The sequence below is a fragment of the Apostichopus japonicus genome, chromosome 6, assembly GCF_037975245.1.
Source record: "Apostichopus japonicus isolate 1M-3 chromosome 6, ASM3797524v1, whole genome shotgun sequence".
Lineage (NCBI taxonomy): Eukaryota > Metazoa > Echinodermata > Holothuroidea > Aspidochirotida > Stichopodidae > Apostichopus > Apostichopus japonicus.
The window spans coordinates 18111023-18130638 of NC_092566.1; the positions used below are offsets into that span (position 1 = coordinate 18111023).

The 19616-nt window shown below is 37.8% G+C and overlaps 1 protein-coding gene and 1 long non-coding RNA gene across 10 annotated transcripts in view; both read right to left on the reverse strand.

Moving 5' to 3' along the window:
* The window catches only part of LOC139969201 (uncharacterized), a 31513-nt gene extending 12544 nt beyond the window's left edge, over positions 1-18969 (reverse strand). For 4 of the 9 annotated variants that reach the window (XM_071974095.1, XM_071974092.1, XM_071974094.1 and 1 more), the window contains exons 1-10: positions 16666-16824; positions 13992-14315; positions 12987-13274; positions 11758-11972; positions 11072-11224; positions 8167-8249; positions 5225-5345; positions 4837-4953; positions 2847-3044; positions 1973-2089 (exon numbers count right to left, since the gene is read on the reverse strand). In XM_071974095.1, the coding sequence (XP_071830196.1) occupies positions 1973-2089; positions 2847-3044; positions 4837-4953; positions 5225-5345; positions 8167-8249; positions 11072-11224; positions 11758-11972; positions 12987-13274; positions 13992-14085 (1386 nt within the window). In that variant the 5' untranslated portion in view covers positions 14086-14315; positions 16666-16824. Of the gene's footprint in view, positions 1-1972; positions 2090-2846; positions 3045-4836; positions 4954-5224; positions 5346-8166; positions 8250-11071; positions 11225-11757; positions 11973-12986; positions 13275-13991; positions 14316-15577; positions 15674-16665; positions 16830-18848 lie in introns of those variants that run through there. The other 5 variants (XM_071974088.1, XM_071974087.1, XM_071974090.1 and 2 more) reach the window with 5 other exon arrangements.
* Positions 6601-8160, reverse strand: LOC139969212 (uncharacterized). Its single transcript, XR_011793670.1, has 2 exons — positions 7882-8160; positions 6601-7829 (listed from the first exon to the last, which is right to left on the reverse strand). It is a non-coding gene; the product is annotated as an uncharacterized lncRNA (long non-coding RNA).
* Positions 18970-19616: the final 647 nt, after the last annotated feature.

The window sequence follows — 19616 nt, forward strand, 5'->3', positions numbered from 1 at the left end:
ATAATAATAAAAATCATAAAAAATTAAAAAATCTGAAAATCAGGACTTACTAAGAGCTGCTCCAGATTAATATCAATATTCAGAAACAATTTTTCTTTATTAAATAAATCCCAATTTCCTTATGCAACAAGTTAAATCTATCAAAGTTCACATCCACACATATATAATCCATTTTTACGTAAATGGTTATTATTATTATCATATTTCCGATAAGTTTTGCCATTCACTCATGTTTAATTATTATCAAAGCATCGATCCTCACTTCCTTAAGAAAAAAAAATAACACCTGACATTGAGGGTACCTTATTACAGTTCTGAAAATCCGTACAACAGTAATGTAGGGAGAATCCGCATGGTTGGCGATTTTTTATTTTTTTTTAGAAAGGTAAATAAAAAATATATGGATTTATTTATTTATTATTTAAATTTAAATTAAAATTAAAATTATTTTGTTTTAATTAATCGCATTTTTTTTATGTTTCATACATTTCTTGTATGCCTTATTCTCTGGGGTAGATTCACACACTTACTTCTGGGTCTTACAGTATCTTAAACATTTAAGACAAACACATTTTAAGCTTTGTTTTTATTTTATTACTTTAATTGGAAACGCCCTTGGAACCTTTAGTGTAAAGATGACTAACTGATTCTGCACACTAATTGATGTTACAAGTTACATATACTTATATGCTATGGGCGGCCGTTTGGGCAAAAAGTGGCTGCCCATAATATGCTAAATAAATATCAAACTACAGAAGCAGACTCACAGTCGTTTCTTACAGTAGTAAAAATCACAAAACAAATTGAATAAAAAGTTAAAAACATGAAGGAAAAAAAAGAGAAGTGATATAAAGCAGGGATTTAAAAAAAATCCCTTGATATAAATCGCAATTCAAATCACTGATTAAAATCACAGTGATTTGAATCAGTCAACCCTGAACTGGATATTGAGCAGGGCAATATAATATATATATACAACAATAGTTGGTTACCTCACTTGGTTAAGGGGACTTACCCAAACACTTTGAAGTTGCAATTGCCTTACCGAATAGTTCAACAGTAGACACAACTACTTACTATTCTATTGTAAATGGAATTTGACCTTAAACACTACTGCCTGTTGTAACTTCCTCCTTCAGTACGCAAATACACATTGAAAGCAAGTATATGTATTTTATATCAGGCACTTCAATAGGGGAAGTATCAGTATAAAGCAATGGTGTAGAGCCTTTGCAAGAATGCTACTTTCTGTTTGCTTCCGGAAACAGGAACTGATATACATTTTTGACACATATACAGTACATCGATACACTCATCCCACAACATTGCTAGTTCACCCTCACTGTACATGCAATATTAAACTGCATTACACTGTATACAAAACATACTTGAAGTGAAGGAACCGGATAACAGTATCTACTGCAACACTGCTGTAGTAACAATTATGAACTGTATCCTTTTACAGTGTATCCTTTTAAGTGGATTATTGCACACTGTTCAGAAATTGTTCAGCTCTTACTATATTTAAACACCTGTCTTCTACATGTTTACGTCTAGGTCTATTTTTAGAAGTTTTCAAATACCGCCTACTTGATATCCATTCTTTCGACAGGAGCAAAACAGGAAATAAATCTATGGACTTTGAAGCTGTTGATCTGGGTTAAACAGAACAAGGCAAACAGACATACTGATACACACAGCACATGACAGATTTACGGCAAGGAAGTTAGTTCCAAAATAAATAAGTCGGTGTTGTAGGCATAATCTATCGGAAATTTCAAATATTCGATAGGGAGAAGAAAAACCAAAGAAACAATAACCCATTATCATCAATACCACGAAAATGGGCGAAACATTTAAAAAAGGACAGGAAATATCCTTGACCAATTAATGAGTAAAATCATTTGACAACAGACCTTCTTAAAGTTCTTACAATACATTTTACTGAGAGTTTAAGTCTGACAAGACATACCTGGTTCAGTCTGGCAACTTCTCTCTGCAGTTTGTCTTTCTGTTGATTGAGACGGGTGGCATACTCATGATACTTCTTCCGCTTGCTCTTTTCATTGCCAAATGCTTTTTCCAAAGTCTACAAAGAGGACAAAGTCGATACTAATTTAAAAACAAAATTTAAACTTGATGAGAAAAATCATGTCAGTCAAATTGAACATCTTTTATCACCCTATCCTGCCCCCCCGCCCCCCCCCCCAAAAGCAGTAAATCGTGGAAAGAAAGGTCAGCATTTTGCTATCTTCATTGGTCAACAGGTAGAGGAACCAAGCAAAGACGAATTGAGGTGGTATAGAGACTGCAACTAGTAAAACGGTGGCGATTGTAATGAGGTTTGTCGCAAATTTTACATCAACGGAGCAGAGCAATGCACATACACATAAGAAAACCCCCCAAAGGAAATGGGATGACCCAATAAAGCGGTGATCCGCAATTATTTTTTCGCCGGCAACCCAGAGAATAATGCCACCCACTCTGACCGACCAGAAGAAATCAAGAGGAATATATAAAATAGTTGCTTAACTTGCTCTTAAAAGAGATGTGTTTTACCGTCACGAAATTCCATGGAATTTTGAACATTCTTGCTAAGATTGTTTTGAGAAGTGCTTTGCGACCCACCAAATATTTGCCGTGATCCAGAGAGACAGTACAGCCTGACCAGACGATATTACTGCTTTCAAAGGTGCTTTACAGCTAACAATTACTTCAGCATTGAAAGAGCAATAAGTATTTAGGACACGTTTTTATATCTTAGTGCAAACTGCCATTTGGGTAACCTATATACACACCGTCCTGGGTAACCTATACACACACCGTCCTATACATTTATAACTCACAGCCTTTTCTTGGAGAACCATCATCAGCTGTGCTGAGGGTACGTTTTTCTCCTTCTCGAGAGAAGCGATCAGTCTTTTCCCGGCCATGATTTCCTCGTCTTTAGCGACCAAGTCTTGATAGAGCTTCTGGTGCTCGTTCCGCAGAGTTTTCTCCATGTCGTGATATTCCTGGTCCCACTGGTGGTTAATCTTCACCAACTACAAAAAAAAAGAAAACAAAGAAGAAATGTAAAACTCGACTTCATGACTGAGTAAAGGAAAATAAGGAACAAGAGGGGCTAGGCAGGGTTTATAAGGACACCCTAAAGTAACCTGATTAAAAGGACACTTCGGTATCAGCCTATCATTTAGGGCATCACAGCGAGTGACATTGACAGGCTTTGACGATGGCAGTTTGCTGGCTGTGCCATCAGGTTGCTAGCTGTGCCATTAGGTTGCTAGCTGTGCCATCAGGCTGCTCTTGAGTCAGGTGACAACCCCCTTTCCTTGGAAAATACTATTCGGCAGGACGGTAGGAAAGTTTGCCCGGGGGTTATCTTAATTCAGCCAACACTTCAAGGGGGGTGGGATACTGTAGAATAAAACTGAAATAAGTGAAAACATTTTCCAGTATTTGACTATCAAATTGGTATTTACCAAGATGGCACACTCTATACATAACACACATACCTGTCAAGCACACTCTATACATAACACATACCTGTCAAGCACACTCTATACATAACACACATACCTGTCAAGCACACTCTATACATAACACACATACCTGTCAAGCACACTCTATACATAACACACATTCCTGTCAAGCACACTCTATACATAACACACATACCTGTCAAACACAGCAGGGCAGGATCAACTTGGAATTTTCCTTTCATGGAGTTTCAGCTTTGCCAAATTTTCCATGACTAACCACATTGAGTCAAACAAAGGAAGTGGCTACAGGGGAAGGATTCATGGTAAACCACTCATATTTTATGACCGGGAAATATATTTCCAGTGGTCTCATGTTTACACCACTTCCTACTATTTCTTTGTATAAGACTGTGTGCCAATTTTTCACGTTTAAAGACAAGTACCTTCAAGTTCCGTAAACCGAGCTCTGCCTTTATAAGTAATGTGGTAACAGATGATTTCAGACTATCCGTACTAAAACAAATCTTGCCCACACTCACAGACTAAAGGTGGATTCCCTTTTAGATGAGAAATTTGATTACATTTTCACAACTGGGGGAAAACAAAACACCAAATTCTGTAAAGCATAGCATTGTTTTTAAAATTGTATATTTTCACAATTTTTTTGAGTCAACCAAGTTCATACAAGTTCATACATGTAAAGACTTCTTCGTATGTGAAAATTTAAAGTTATCGCTCTCATTGTTTTTCCTTTCTTTCTTTCTTTTTTTGAAACAACCCTTTCTCTCAGGCAGGTGACGATTGATGTCATGATAAATTTAGGTTTTTCACTCCGTAAATAATTATTTGATACTGCATCGATATTGTGGAGATCTACACAGAATTAAACCATGTCCAGTTACCCCAACAGTTCAAGCAGGAAAGGAATTCGAATGTGTAACTTTGACTACTTTCCCACAGCATTGGCAAACGCCTGTCAGAACTAACTGTTAGATTTAATCCGTTGCGACATTTGAAAACCATTTTGTTTATGCAGCCTTTCTACTGTGACGTCTTCAGTCACTTGACCAAGTCAGTAACACCTACCACGTAGCTATGTAAACATTTGGAGTCAATGCAGATTTGAACCTCCTTATCCTACAGGGATGAATCTGGGGTAAAAAAAATCACGGAACTTTGCAAAAATTGCGGTATAGGCTCCAGTTTGCGTATGCTACAGTGTGTTAGGATAATAATTTTGTACCCGATGTAGAAAAGAAATCACAGATATTCCGCGAATTCGCGGAAAAAGCTCATGCCTGTTAATAATATGAAGGTGTCGTTCTATCAAATATGATGCCTATATTCTCTTTACCTGGTCTCTCTGTTTGGTGACTTTAATGCATCTGGCTTGCAGGTTATGGTAGGCGTCGATATTCACCGTGTTGCTCTCGTCGACAGTAACCGTGGCACTAGCTGCTGGCACGCTCTTCTGTAAAAGGAGGAGATTATTAATGGTATAGTCTTAATAGGATTTCTCAATCCGGTCAGAGAGATGGAACAAATTTAGAAAGTAACAGAATTTGTCCTCCATGATTAGCAAAGATCGGTTAAATGATTAGAGAATCATACACCCATCTACCAGATTATTCTATTACTTTCCATTCCATAAACTCTGACCCCAATGTCTGACCTGAAATGGTTAGTTGTTATTTACTGAGGATCTACGTGTCCATGTATACAGTGCGTATACCATACTGTACCTTGGTCTCCGCTAGCTCATGAGCTTCCCTCTTAGTAATCACATCAAAGTCATTGAGATTTTTATCTGCTGTTGTCTTTTTCAGTTCTTCAATTTCTTGTTTCAAACTTTGAATCTCTTGACTGAGAGAAAATAACAAAAATAGTTGAGATTTTTAAAAAACAATATTGATAAGAAGAAGAAGATATATGCAAAGAACCCCTGAAGGAGCATGCACTATTCAGGGCTGCCTGTACTGACAAATGCAGTATTGAGAAAGCTGTGTGTGGCAACCACACTGTATAAAACAAAATAGTATATAAGATTAAGATAAATTCTGTCTCTGCCTATACAAAACAGGGCATCATGTACTCTGGGGAAGTGTTATGGTTGGTCCCTACCTATACAAAACAGTGCATCATGTACTCTGAGGAAGTGTTATGGTTGGTCCTTACATATACAAAACAGTGCATCATGTACTCTGAGGAAGTGTTATGGTTGGTCCCTACCTATACAAAACAGTGCATCATGTACTCTGGGGAGGGTGTTATGGTTGGTCGGAGGTCCCTACCTATACCAAACAGTGCATCATGTACTCTGAGGAAGTGTTATGGTTGGACCCCTACCTATACAAACCTGTGCATCATGTACTCTTACTTACTTACTGCCCATTATGCCTCCTGGCACATAGGGCAGCAACAAAAGTCTTCCACTCCTTCCGATCCTGGGCTAATTTTTGGATGGTACCCCATGTGTGGTTCAGGTCCTTAATCTCCCCTTCCACAGTTCTTCGCCAAGTGTTTTTAGGACGTCCCCTCTTTCTTTTACCTTCTGGTGTCCAGTGGAGGGCTGTTCGTGTGATGTCATCTATGTTCTTTCTCAATACATGTCCGATCCATTTCCACCTTGTCATGATGATGTTCTCCATGCTGTCTTGATGGCATTGGGCATATAGTGCTTCGTTTGAAATGGTGTTTGGCCAGAAAATGCGACATATTCTTCTTAGACTCTTTGAGTGGAAGACTGACAGCTTATTGAGGTCGATTTTCGTCATTCTCCAGCATTCAGAGCCGCACAGAAGAGTGGAAAGGACACAGCTCTGGTACAATTTTAGCTTGGTCTTGGTGCTGTACTGCTGTGATCTCCATATATTGTTGAGCATTCTGAAGGCATTTCTGGCCTTATTAAGACAATTCTTAATGTCTTTGCCTGCGCCTCCATCGTGCCTGACAGTGCTGCCCAGGTAAGTAAACTCCTCAGTCATAGGTAGGTCTTCCCCGTTTGCTTGTATTGGTAAAGGGTCCGAGATGTTCAGGGTCCTCACCTCTGTTTTCTTTTGGCTGATCTTCAAGCCAATTTGCTGGGCAAAATCACTGAGTCTAAATGTTTTTTCTTGCATATGCTGGTGGGTGTGTGAAAGTAGAGTGAGATCATCTGCAAAGTCGAGGTCCTCAAGTGTAGAAAAGAGGGTCCATCTTATGCCTCTTTTTTGGCCTTCAGTTGCCTGTCTCATCACCCAGTCTATGGCGATATTGAAGAGCAGTGCTGACATGACACATCCTTGCCTAACTCCAGTCTTCACTTGGAACTTATGGTTACTGTTTCCAACTCTGCATGTGGAATTGGTTTAAAAGCTCTTAATTACAAGAACTAGCTGCTCTGGTATCCCATATTTGCGTAGTATTCTCCAAAGGCTGTCTCGGTGGATGCTATCGAATGCTTTTTCAAAGTCAACAAAATTAATATAAAGCTTCCTCTGCCATTCTGTGCATTGCTCTATGATATTACGTAGTGCAAATATCTGGTCAGTGCACCCTCTTCCTTTCCAAAAACCTGCCTGTTCCCTTCTGAGACTTTGGTCAACAGCATCTGTGATACGGGTAATAATTATCTTTGCCAATATTTTGCTTGGTATTGACAATAGTGTGATGCCACGCCAGTTATTGCAGTTTTTTAGGGATCTCTTCTTTGGTAATTTTACAATAACTCCCTCTAACCAATCGTCAGGAACTGCGTTCCATTCCCATATAGCTGTGAAGAGTGGTAGAAGGATTTTTCCTGCTATTTCTGGGTCCGCTTTAAAAAGTTCTGCATTGAGATTGTCAGAGCCAGGGGCTTTACCATTTTTTTAGGGATTTAATTGCAGCTATAACTTCTTCTTTAGTTGGTGGTGTGCTGCTGACATCCAAATCATCCTCTGCCTCTTGTATGACAGCCTCTATTGTCGGTGGTGGTCTATTCAACACCTCGCAAAAATGCTCGGCCCATCTAGCTTCCTGTTCTGCTTCTGTTGTAAGAAGCCTCCCCTGCTTGTCTTCAATAGGTGAGTTTGTGGTTCCCCTATACTTGCCGCTGATTATTTTAGTAATTTTGTATACCTTTCCTTGTTCCCCTTTATTGGCTGCTTCCTCTGCCTGATTTGCAAGGTCTTCAACAAAGGCACGTTTGTCTGCTCTTGTCTACGAGACAGTGCATCATGTACTCTGAGGAAGTGTTATGGTTGGTCCCTACCTATACAAACCAGTGCATCATGTACTCTGGGGAGGGTGTTATGGTTGGTCGGAGGTCCCTATCTATACAAAACAGTGCATCATGTACTCTGAGGAAGTGTTATGGTTGGTCCCTACCTATACCAAACAGTGCATCATGTACTGAGGAAGTGTTATGGTTGGTCCCTACCTATACCAAACAGTGCATCATGTACTCTGGGGAAGTGTTATGGTTGGACCCTATCCACCAGAAGCTTTGAGGCAGTCGATTCCCAGTTTTGCTTCATGTACTATATATACTGTATTTAAATGTCATACACCCAGAAGCTATTACACAGATTCGTCAGCCAACTGAACCGACATCAAAACAGTAACCCAACAAGAACACACTAATTAATATAATAAAATAGCTATATATAGTCAAATTTGAATTGACTTTAACACTTAGATAATTGTTTTTTATAGAATATTGTACCTTTGGGCTTCATTTTCTTTGATGAGTCTGATTTTCTCTTTCTTGTTGATTTCATTTTCCTGGTCCAAGATGTCTTTCAGGGTCTGATGAAAAAAGAGAAGTTCATGATTTCTTGCCCCAAAACAAAGAAGATACTGTACACTACAGCAATGGAGCCTAGAGGAAAACCATTTGGGTAATCAACTTCCATTCAACATTGAAGAAAGGGCACAAAATATGCAAATTATCATAATCAAAGAATCTCCTCAGAATTAGTTTAATATTTTTTTTTTTTTTTTTTTTAATTACATGAGCACACATAACAAAATTTTGTATCTTTCTTGCAATCCCCAAAATTGATGTTATATAAACATATTATGTACAGATCCTTATAATTTCCTTATAATTCTTAAAAGAATCAAAACAAAATTTGGGGAAAATGTAACTTTGGCAAAGGATGTAGATGACATCATTCAGGAAAACTGTGGATTAGATAAACTGGTTGATGACATCATATAGTAGTAATGCAAACATGGAAGTCATTGTAAAGTATTACTATGTCAACATGATGACATCACCACATTAAATATGCATGACTCATAAGTCTGCATCATCAGTAATATTCCAAGAAAACTCCCATTTTATGATATTAAATCCCTAAACTAGCTTCACATAGTGTAATAACTAATAATAGAAACTTGTGCTGACAATCTATTGATCAACGATATTTTCATCACATTAACAATTGTTGCTGCATTTCTTTTGATATGTATACACATTGATGAAAACTAGTGTGTTAACAGTTGTGGACAAAATTTTGCACTGCAAAATCACTGTTAACCAGAAAATTATACAGGTTTTGAGAGCATTATGGCATTTTAGGCAAACAAGCCAATTGCGACAGACTAAAAATAACCTAAATCACTCTAGTGCAACCGAAACAAAATTATAAAAAAATACACCACTATGTGAAATACAGCTGAACAAGTGACACCATTAGAAGATTACACAAAACTTTATTGCAAAACCAGTGATGCAATATATAGGTCTGTGATGCATAAAATGCCTCACATACTGTATTTACATATTGTCACTTCAATGGGGTAAAGTCTGCATTTGGTGAACCTTAAACTACTTTGCCCAACCCTTTGGGTGTGCAAACTTTGTGCTGACAAATAGTTTACATAGCACCTGATAATTTGTGTGCATTGTAGTCAGCTACCTTACAAACCCCCTTCCACCTCTTCTGTGTATACAGTACTACTGTAACTTGTGGTGTGACTGTGTCACATCATAAAGGGTACATTATGTACATAGCAAGATACAGTAGTTTATACAAACATCCTAACAGCTTCACCAGACCCAACTGTGTACACCCAACAAACTCCTCTCCTGCCCCCTGCCATCTACCACCTGCCCTAACCCCCCCCCACCCCAGCCCTCTGTGTGAGCTCTCTTGGTGATGTCAATGAGTTACATGACAGTGGGACAATCATGTGTAGTATGGTACAGTAGTCACACATTCACACATCCTATAGATACTGTAAGGTCAATTTAAGATGACATCCTACTTTGACAGACATAGTTTGATGGTGCACTAACAAATATTGGGAAATGAACCTTAAACTGAAACCTTGGAATGAACCTTCCCTTGGACTAAGGCCAGCAATAAGACATGTTATATTACAGGAAGCAATCTCTTCTTGTACATTCATGTTATAATACAGGTGCTGAAATAATTAAGTAATATAAATCTTTCCATGGGCTCAAACTTTTCCAGTCACGTAGCTTCCAGGTAGATGGGAGGAGTGCAAATGTAATGTGGTGACAGGTATCGAGGATCATTGTAAAATCATATAAATCCTTCCGTGTAGAGACTGTTGTAATTCTAGTATTCCATTAAAATACGACAGAGATGTTTACTTGGCAGCGAGTAAGTTTTTCTTTCCCCCTCTCACTAGATTGTGAAAATACTATAGTAGAAGTAAACTAAAAGTAGAACTTAAATATAGATGTACCAACTTACTAAGAAAACCAACAGAAAGTGATATTTCATGCAACATTTTGCTTGACAAGGAGAAAACCAAACTAGGCTGGTACAGACTTGCATCTACATATAGTTCAAGTTTAATTATACATCATAAATTGTTTCAGTGATGACATAATCAAAAACGAAAAAATCATTCACTGTAGCAGGAACAAAGTTCAGTTTGTGCTAGGTCACCTAGAAACCTTATCTCCAAATGATAGTTCAGTTAATTGCATATTCATGCAATGTTAACACTAATAGTTCTATAAAGTTTACAGAAAGTTAGTCAGGTGTCAAAATTAATCAGGTGTCATGTCATTTTTTCACAAAGTCATCATTTAAATTTTAACCTGCTCAATCAAATGGTTTCAGCATTCACATTTACATTATAAATTGTTTGGGGTGACAAAATAATGACAAAAAAAAAAATAAAAAAAAATACTCACTGTAGCAGGAACAAAGTTCAGTTTGTGCTAGATCACCTAAAAACCTTATCTCCAAATGATTATTCAGTTAATTGCATATTCATGCAATGTTAACACAAATAGTTCTATAAACTTTACAGAAAGTTAGTCAGGTGTCAAAATTAATCAGGTGACATATATTAGAGACAACACAGGTTATTTTTTTTTCACAAAGTCATCATTAAAATTTTAACCTGCTCAGTCAAATGGGTTCAGCATATACAAGTTATGACATCAACTTTATTGGTTATCTTTTTTTTCTCTTTAAAATGCTTTCCTTTGAAAAACGTATGGTTCATCAGTTGACATGACAAACTTTTAGCAGAAAATGTAGTTTACTTGGCATGTTGTTACAAATTTTCACAAAATAAATCCCCAAAAATGCTACTTTAAGATGGAAGGAGTTTTCTTGGTGTTACATTTCGTACAGTACCTGGGTCGCTCTGTAGGAGGTCTCCATCTTGAGTATCTGAGAGGCGGCTCCTGCCAACTGCAATGACAGTTGGTATTGTTGGGTCTTCCCTGCGATATCCTGGATAACACGTCGAACATTGTCGATCTGTTGCGAAACCTCAGGGTCGGATATCTAATGAACAGAGACAACAGGGCACGGAAATAATTCATCGGCCGGAAACTACATCCATGGCCTAAAATATGCCAGAGAGTCTAATAATGGTCACAAAAGTTCAAACCTCAATAACACTGCCCGGTTTCCTTTAAAACAGGAATTAATTCCCCGGCAAAAGTTTAAAAAGGTGTATGACGTACTACATAGATGATGTAACCATTGGTTCAACTGCTCGTTCCATTACTTCTAAGGTGTACGAAATGAGGTGTTGAAATTGATTCAGTTTCATTCCAAACAGTGCATTGTGGGAGTGATCATCTCTGAGATATAACTGAAGAGCACCGCATCCAACACTTTGTGATGTAAACAGCTGGAAGTTGGACCAACTGATACCTTTTTGCCAACATAAAAATTTTATTTCATGTTGAATTTTAATTTTACTCAGTCTTTGAATTTTCACAATCGAGTTACTCTTGCTTACATATAAAACATTGACTTGATAGAGCTCTACAATCAGTTCTACCTTTAGAAACCATTAAAGCGGATCTCACCTCCACATCGATCTCCTCCTTGAGTCTTGACTTTATCTCTTCGCTGCTTCTGATCACTTCGTCTTCATTGATGACCTCAAAACTCTGACTGTGCTTGGGAATGCAGGGGGGTGGTGTTGGTGTGGGGGAACATGGGGGTGTTCCTTCCACAGAAGGGAGGGACTTCCCCAGACTAAGACTGTCTACAATTTCACAGGAGATGAACTTTTCATACGCTGTAATTTAAAAAAAAGAGAGAAGAGTTTACACTAATTCAAAATACTTGCAAAATGGTCAAATATTTCACTATGATAAAGATCATGTCACATGCAACGGGTACTGTGCTGTACCTTGGAACAAAGGTGACATTGCTTTATCATTCATTTAGTAATCTATTTATCATTCATTTAGTAACCTATTAATAATCAATACCAATGTACAGTAGACCACAACTTCAACCTCAGGAAGTGTGCAATGACTACTTACTTAATAATCAAGTATCATTTCTTGATATTATAACAAAGTATAAGAATCACAAACTTTTATTAATATTCCATAACTTTGTCTTCTACTGTTAGTACTGTAGATCTATGTGCAGAATGTGGTCTAATGCCATCAATTAAGTTTATGAATTGAACAGCTAAGTACAGTATGGTAGGGCAGTGACCTACACTTTAGTTTCCGGACTATGTATGTTTCCACTAACAATGTAAACAACCGACCAGGTTTCACTTTTTATTAGCAATAAACAAACTTCACTGCGCAATCTGGGAATACCATGACTTGATATAACCTATCCTCCCAATGCTTTTTGTCGTTTAAATGTCTTACTATTTTATTTTTTATAATTTTTTCATGGGACAGAATTAGGAATTTGACAGCTTAATAATGATGTTTACACCGAATTACTTCCAACATGTACAGTACAACTACAACTATTTGGTTTTGGACGATGGGGAGGGATGGGGAGCAGCAGCAATAATGTTTTGGTAAAGTACTGCCTCTCAAATGGTTGCAATGTCTTCTTTTGTGTTCCCTCTAAAAATAAAAGAAGCTATGCAGCTACTTTCCACGAGAAGACAGGAGTTCTGATTTATGTTCACAATTTAGTGTGATCTGTATCAATATTGGAAATTCACATAACTTTCAACAAACGTTATTAACTTTAACAGGCCTGAGACTAAACTGTTTCCCCCATTTAAGCATTAAAATAATATTCCCAACAAATAGATAAAGCTGCTTCTGGATACCTTTCTGAACGTCTTCGGAGAAATTATCGTTACGAACTTTGGTGATCTCTCGCGAGAAAATTCTCCACCAGTCTTGCGTGTTAGAGTGTGCAGCTTTAGACTTGTTCAGTAATTTATAAACTTGAATTTCTGGGTCTAAATCTTGACTGATGACATCATCCAGGTCGTTCTGTGATGCACCGACTTTCTTGAGGAGTTCCAGCCAAGCTTGTCCAGGTATGTTCAAGTACAAGACCAAGATGCCGGCAAGTTCCCGGAAAAATCTTGCCCAGCGAAAGTCATCGTTCACTGAAAGTGCCAACGTATAAAAGTATATGAATCCAAAGAACGTTATCGAGTGCTATTTAGTTCTTTGTTTTTAGAAATCAAAGTCTTGAACAAAGGCTACAGCACAGTTTTTGAGGCAGTGCTGTTAATGTGCATAAAGCCAAAGAACTTTAAATCGGTTATGCTTTACAAGAAGAAGGATTGATAAAATATTAAGTAGGGATGCACCGGATCACCGGTCCGGCCGGACTATCCGGCCGGATAGTGAACAATTATCCGGTTCCGGTTCCGGATGGATATTTTTCAAAATCCGGCCGGATCTTTTTCAAAATCTGGCCTGAATTATTCCTTAAAAAGGTGTTGGTATTAACTCAAATCAATGTAAACTATTTCCAAAAATTAATAAAAACATTCAAAATAAGGAAAAATTAGGTTTAACAGGTTTAATTTAATTTTTTCAATGGTCTGATGGTTTGCGTATATACCTCACCTAAGATTTGCTGCTTGTTTCATTCTTCTACTTCTTATTAATGATTTTCTTTTGTGTAATGAAAAAATCCGGTTCCGCCGCCGGATTTTATCCAGCCGGATTTCATGTACAGTACTATCCGGCAAAATCTGGTTCCGGCCGGATCCCAAAATTTGGATCCGGTGCATCCCTAATTATTAAGAGCCCGACATATAACTGATGATTCTAACGAATTATAAAAGTAACATGTGGATAAATTGTACACTTACCTTCCATGCTGTCTTTTTGTGATGTTGGCAAACTGGACGATTCCACAGAAGTTGCTGCCGGACTACATTTTGGCGATACATTTGTTAATGACATGGCTTGTGAGTCTTACTCGTATTTACTGTAAGCTGTAAAGTAGGATATCAGGTCGGACAGAGGTTGGGGGGATGTATTGTGTTTGAAAAGAAAAATTAGTTTAATAATAATCCTTTTAAAACCATCGTTAACTCGGGAGATAGAGAGGCTTTGCAGTGACGCATTTGTTGAAGGTTAGTGGTGTTGCCAAACTTGTACATCGATCTCTCAGTTCTATGTCTCTCTTCTATCTGGGAAAAGCAATAGCAAACATGTGCTGTATCAACAATTTGATGAAAGTGAAAAAAAATTATATACTTCTGCCTGCAGCTAAATAAAGCTTAGTATTTTGTATACATTGTGGATGCAGTGAAGACTTGAACAGATAATTCTGTGGAGCCACTTCTGTGGAGAAGTTATAAGGTCCTTGGGGCGGAGGGGGGGGGGGGGCGTGATGCACATACTGTACATGAAAAAAAAAAAAAAAAAACACTGAAAAGGAAAATTTCAAAAATAAATAAATAGATAAAAACATCAGTATACTGTATCTACTGTATGCTGATAATTACATATAACATCGTTATGCTTTTATAACTCATTGGAGAGAAAGGCTATAAATGCCAAGGCTGTCTTTGATTTCGTAAATATATTCACTCTTAACTTGCAGGCTGCTGCACTACTGTAGCTTTGTCAAGGCCAGAGTTTATTGTAACCACATGTATGCCTCAATCCCGAGGGGATTAGTATGCCTCAATCCTGAGGGGGTTAGTATGCCTCAATCCCGAGGGGGTTAGTATGCCTCAATCCTGAGGGGGTTAGTATGCCGTTTAGTACAGTAATTGTGGAGTGTCGTTCTGAATATAAACACAGCTGCATTGCGGAGTGACTGTAATGCTACATTTGAAAATTGCCGGTTGCTTGAAATGAAACGTTACTTTGGACAAGTACGTACACATACCTGTGCTGTTTATATCGGAGGTTTAAATTATATTAAGCAGTACCTCGAAACCATGCAATGAGAGTTGTGGTCTTTCCGAATGAAATCAAAGCACTGATGTAAAGTGAGTTTCCATGTAAAGATTAAGTTTACTTTCCTTCATAAGAAAATTACATTACTACCGCATCAAACTGTTGTCATTAAGATTTGTTGACATGTGGCCCAATTGTTCGTCTTACAGCATGTCATTTAGTGCAAAACTTGTTATGTTGCACATGAGTTATGGCAAAAGTTTATGGACTTTTGCAGTCAGATTGTGGGTGTTTGGACAGGGGCCACTTCTTGGCCATGCAAGGCCTTAAGGCAGACACAAAACCTTGCCTTGTTCTTTGCATGCTACATTTGCAGTATACAGTAGTCAGTATTGCGAAGTTCGGCATACTGCGAAAGTTCGGACACCCTAAGAAATACACGATTTCACCATGAAAATCTACAGGAAGAGTCAAATTTCACCAAAAAGTACGAAGCTACAGTTATTTTCTCTCCAAAATGACCCGTGTGCAAGAAATTACTTACATATTTGTCAATAAAATGACGAAGATCGATGAAGTCTGTTATAATTACTGAAAGAGCAACTGCGCCACCAATTTTATCACCAGCGCCACACTGTGGGTTGCGTGTCCGAACTTCGCAATACTCTAGCAAAGAAATACCAGTTCCACAATCACGAAGAATCTTCTTGGAAAACAACGTGAAAACAGTTTGCAGGAAAGAAAGTTTGGCCGTGTATCGTACTATAACACAATTCTCCCACCATATGAAGTATATTTTCTGGTGATTTATACCAGAAGAGTTAGTTTTGGGTTGTTTTAAGTCTTAAGTGTCCGAACTTCGAAGTCACCATGCTACTAGCAAACTCGTGCAGGGGAAATTCACGTAATTACCCAGATCAAGTCTCTTATCTTCCTGGTTGAATTGTTCCATTAATTTATTATCCAAAGGTAGTTTCCACCCCTAATATAATCTGGGCAATCTGATACAGTAACTAGGAAAAGTTTGGTCTTATAAAGGTACAGGTGAATACTTTATCCAGTATCACATTGCAAGAATGTTATATAAAATGGTCAAGATGCTAAATAAGTCTAAAGAAGTAGCAGTTTTCTACACTTAAGTAGCCAATCATCAATGAGAAAACATTTCTGAGCCTTCGAAAATGCTACACGAAATGTGAACACTAAGTCATTCCCTGAGGTAGCAATGCTTCCAATTCAGTTTTTCAATATGGTAACTATAACTACTAGTGGTACAGTACTGCACTAACACTCGCAGCAGAATATTGTGAATTCGATGGCTATACGTGGTGTCATGCAACAATTAGCCACATGGCCTATATGATTTTCAGAATTCACATTGTTACTGATAATAATCATAATATACACTCCTACAAACATTTTGTACTAAAGCATAACCTAACGCTAGGCCTTTTTTAAAATATTGAATCCATTTACACAACTGCGACAGTGCGAGTGATACTTGCTGTAATATGCTATCTACATCATAGTACATGGTTACAATGGGTAGCCTAAACTATACTCGTTCTGATGCAGTAATCAGTGATTAAATAAACTCATAATACTTCATTTTGGACGGTATTTTTCACTTACTGGCGAAAATTAGGACAATATATGTTCATGGCTCACATTAACTCTATCCGAGTATTAAAAAATGCACGCAGGATTCTTCTTATAAGATACAAATATATTCCGTGCTTCCACTGACTTTCAACGACAATCGACAAATGGGTTCATAATTTGTGGGCGTGCAGCTGCGCAGATCGTGACCGAAACATATTATTCAAATACTCTTTGTGTGTGCGTAGTGGGTAAACAATGTCAACGGCCTCTTGCGAAATAGGGAATTTCTATATTGCGCAATAAGGTAATTCACGGATACGTGGAATGACGGTATACATATAAATACTATTTCACAATCTACTTCAAAGTTGTGAAATATTGAAGTGATGTAAAGAAAGGTATTTCAACAAAATGATAAATTCCTTGAGGAATACAACAATTTTCTGCAAGATGACAAATGATATTTATCTGATGTCATCAATTCAACAAATTTCGCAGCACAATGTGAAACTGATCCACTAAATATATTTCATCAATTCAACAGTTTGCAACAAAACGATGAATTACGCTCAGAAAGTCATCATTTCAATGATAATATGACCACCAAAATTAATCTTGTATAATTCAACATTTTTTAAAGGTTTAATTAAAGTAGAATTAAATAGTTTGACAAGTAGTAACGTTTCCATACTCTGTAAAACATTAGTTACATCCTATAGCTGCGCAGTGGGGGTAAGTGGGTGGGGTGGGGTGCATGGTTTTCAGGAGGGAAATGCATATGGATGTCCCAGGCTTGTATCATAAACCTGAAAGAAATTAAAACCTACAGAACATAACCATATTAAATCTAAAAGAAAAGGACAAAACAAGAAATTAAAATGTCCGGCGTGTCCGTCCTGCTACTTTTGACCACAGAACTTCTGATACGCAGGCCTATACTGACTTAATTCTGATCGACGAACAATATAAAAGCAACCCACTCCTCCCCCTTCCCCACTTAGTTACCTCCCCCCCCCCCCCACCCGATAATGATATGACAACTGTATTCTGCAGTTATTTGTCAGTGTCTGAGTTTCATTGCATTTTATATTATCATTATTCATTTTCAAGTTCGAATATTGTTCCGTTTGCGGTAACGGTCTTTACACTCCACATGATAAATCATTTTTAAACCAAAACAATAATATAACAGAAAGGCAACGTAACCGTTGGATTGCCGGGAAAAATGCTGTATTGTTATGGATTGACATACATAATATGGTTGCTGGTAACGTCATGATGCAGAGTATTGTGTAGCCAATAACCTGAAAACATGGATGTGGTAGGCCTATATGAGAAGGCTGAAACTAGTCAAACGAAATAAAGTGAAGAAGAAACAGTTTATTCCGACCAATTATTCGTTAACTTTCAAGTTCTATACAAGTTCAAGTTAGCCGCATAAAATAGGGAGATGGTCTAAACACTTTTGGAGGTCTTTGTCCCCCACCCCCTCCTCTTCGGAATAAAATCATGGCGAACAGGCCCTCCCCAACTACCCTCCCTACTGGCAAACAGAAAATTAAAAATGTCCTTGTGCAAAATACATTAACATTTACAACATGAGTATATACCACACAACCAATAGGCATTCCAACAGTCTACAACTTCGTGTCAAAAGGTTAAAAATACAGCTCCATTTGCATCTAAGCACCCTCCAATTTTCCCCGAGATTTCCACCCTTAGACACCTCCCCGGACCAACTTAACATCATAGCTCCCCCCCCCCATACCCCCAACCCCATGTCTCCTCCCATACAACACCTTGCTGCACGTATAGAATTCAACCAAAATTTACAGCCAAAATATGCCTTAGAATTCACCATTTTCAAGTCTAGACTTTATGCTTAATCCTTGATCCGTTCGCGTCTCTGCTCCGGATTCCACGGCAACACACCAAGCACACCAAACGACACCAAACATGCACCACCATCAGGGAGTCGCACCAATCAAGATGAACACACTTAAAATATCACTTCGATGAACTACCTATACATGTAGCCTATACGGACAACCAACTCCCCCCCCCCCCCAACCATCTTAGGAAAGACGGGCATACATTAAAAAGTCAAATAATCAACTTGCGGCCTCGTGCGCTACCTTCCCCCCCCCCCCCTCCCGGTGAAGTCCCCTGTATCACCCTTATAAGGTGTATAAGTAAGTTAAGGCAATGCTTACCATATACACATGTAAAAGTATACAAAATCCGATGATCCGCCAGTTCGTGTATATACTGTAGTCTGCTGTTATCAATAGTTCTATACTATACGAGAAATGAAACACGAAACACATACCATACATACACACATATAAACCTTGTTTGTTATTTATCAATAAACTTTAATGCTACAATAGGCCTATAGAGTATGTTGTTAACAAGTTTACATATATGTTGTTAAAACACCATCATTGCGTCAGTTGCTTTTTGTATAATAACTAGGATGTGCAAGTATAGTCCCGCAGTATCCGTTATTACATTGTCGAGATGTAATACCCCCTCCCGCTTTCACTTTAATCAGGGGTATGTGTAAAACATTCCCCCGTGTTGTGACAGGGATAGATACTAAACTGTAACAGCCGCATATGGCAAGCCATATGGGACAAACACCGCATAATATATCAGCGTATTAATTCGAATATATACGCGTATTAATTCAAATATACATGTGTTGTACATGTATAAAGTTTGGCTTTTGGAAGCGATCTCGCGAGCCCGCCAAAACATTTATCGTTGGTATATGTACACAGCAAGAGCGGAAATGTTTTTTCGTGTATATTCTAATTAATCCGTGCATATATTGGATTTAATCCCCATATGTATTTTATTTAATACGTGTATATATTCGAATTGATACGTGTATATATTCGAATTAATACGTGTATATATTAGAATTATTACGCGGATATATTTAAGCCATATGATTGGCTAAATAATATATACGCGTA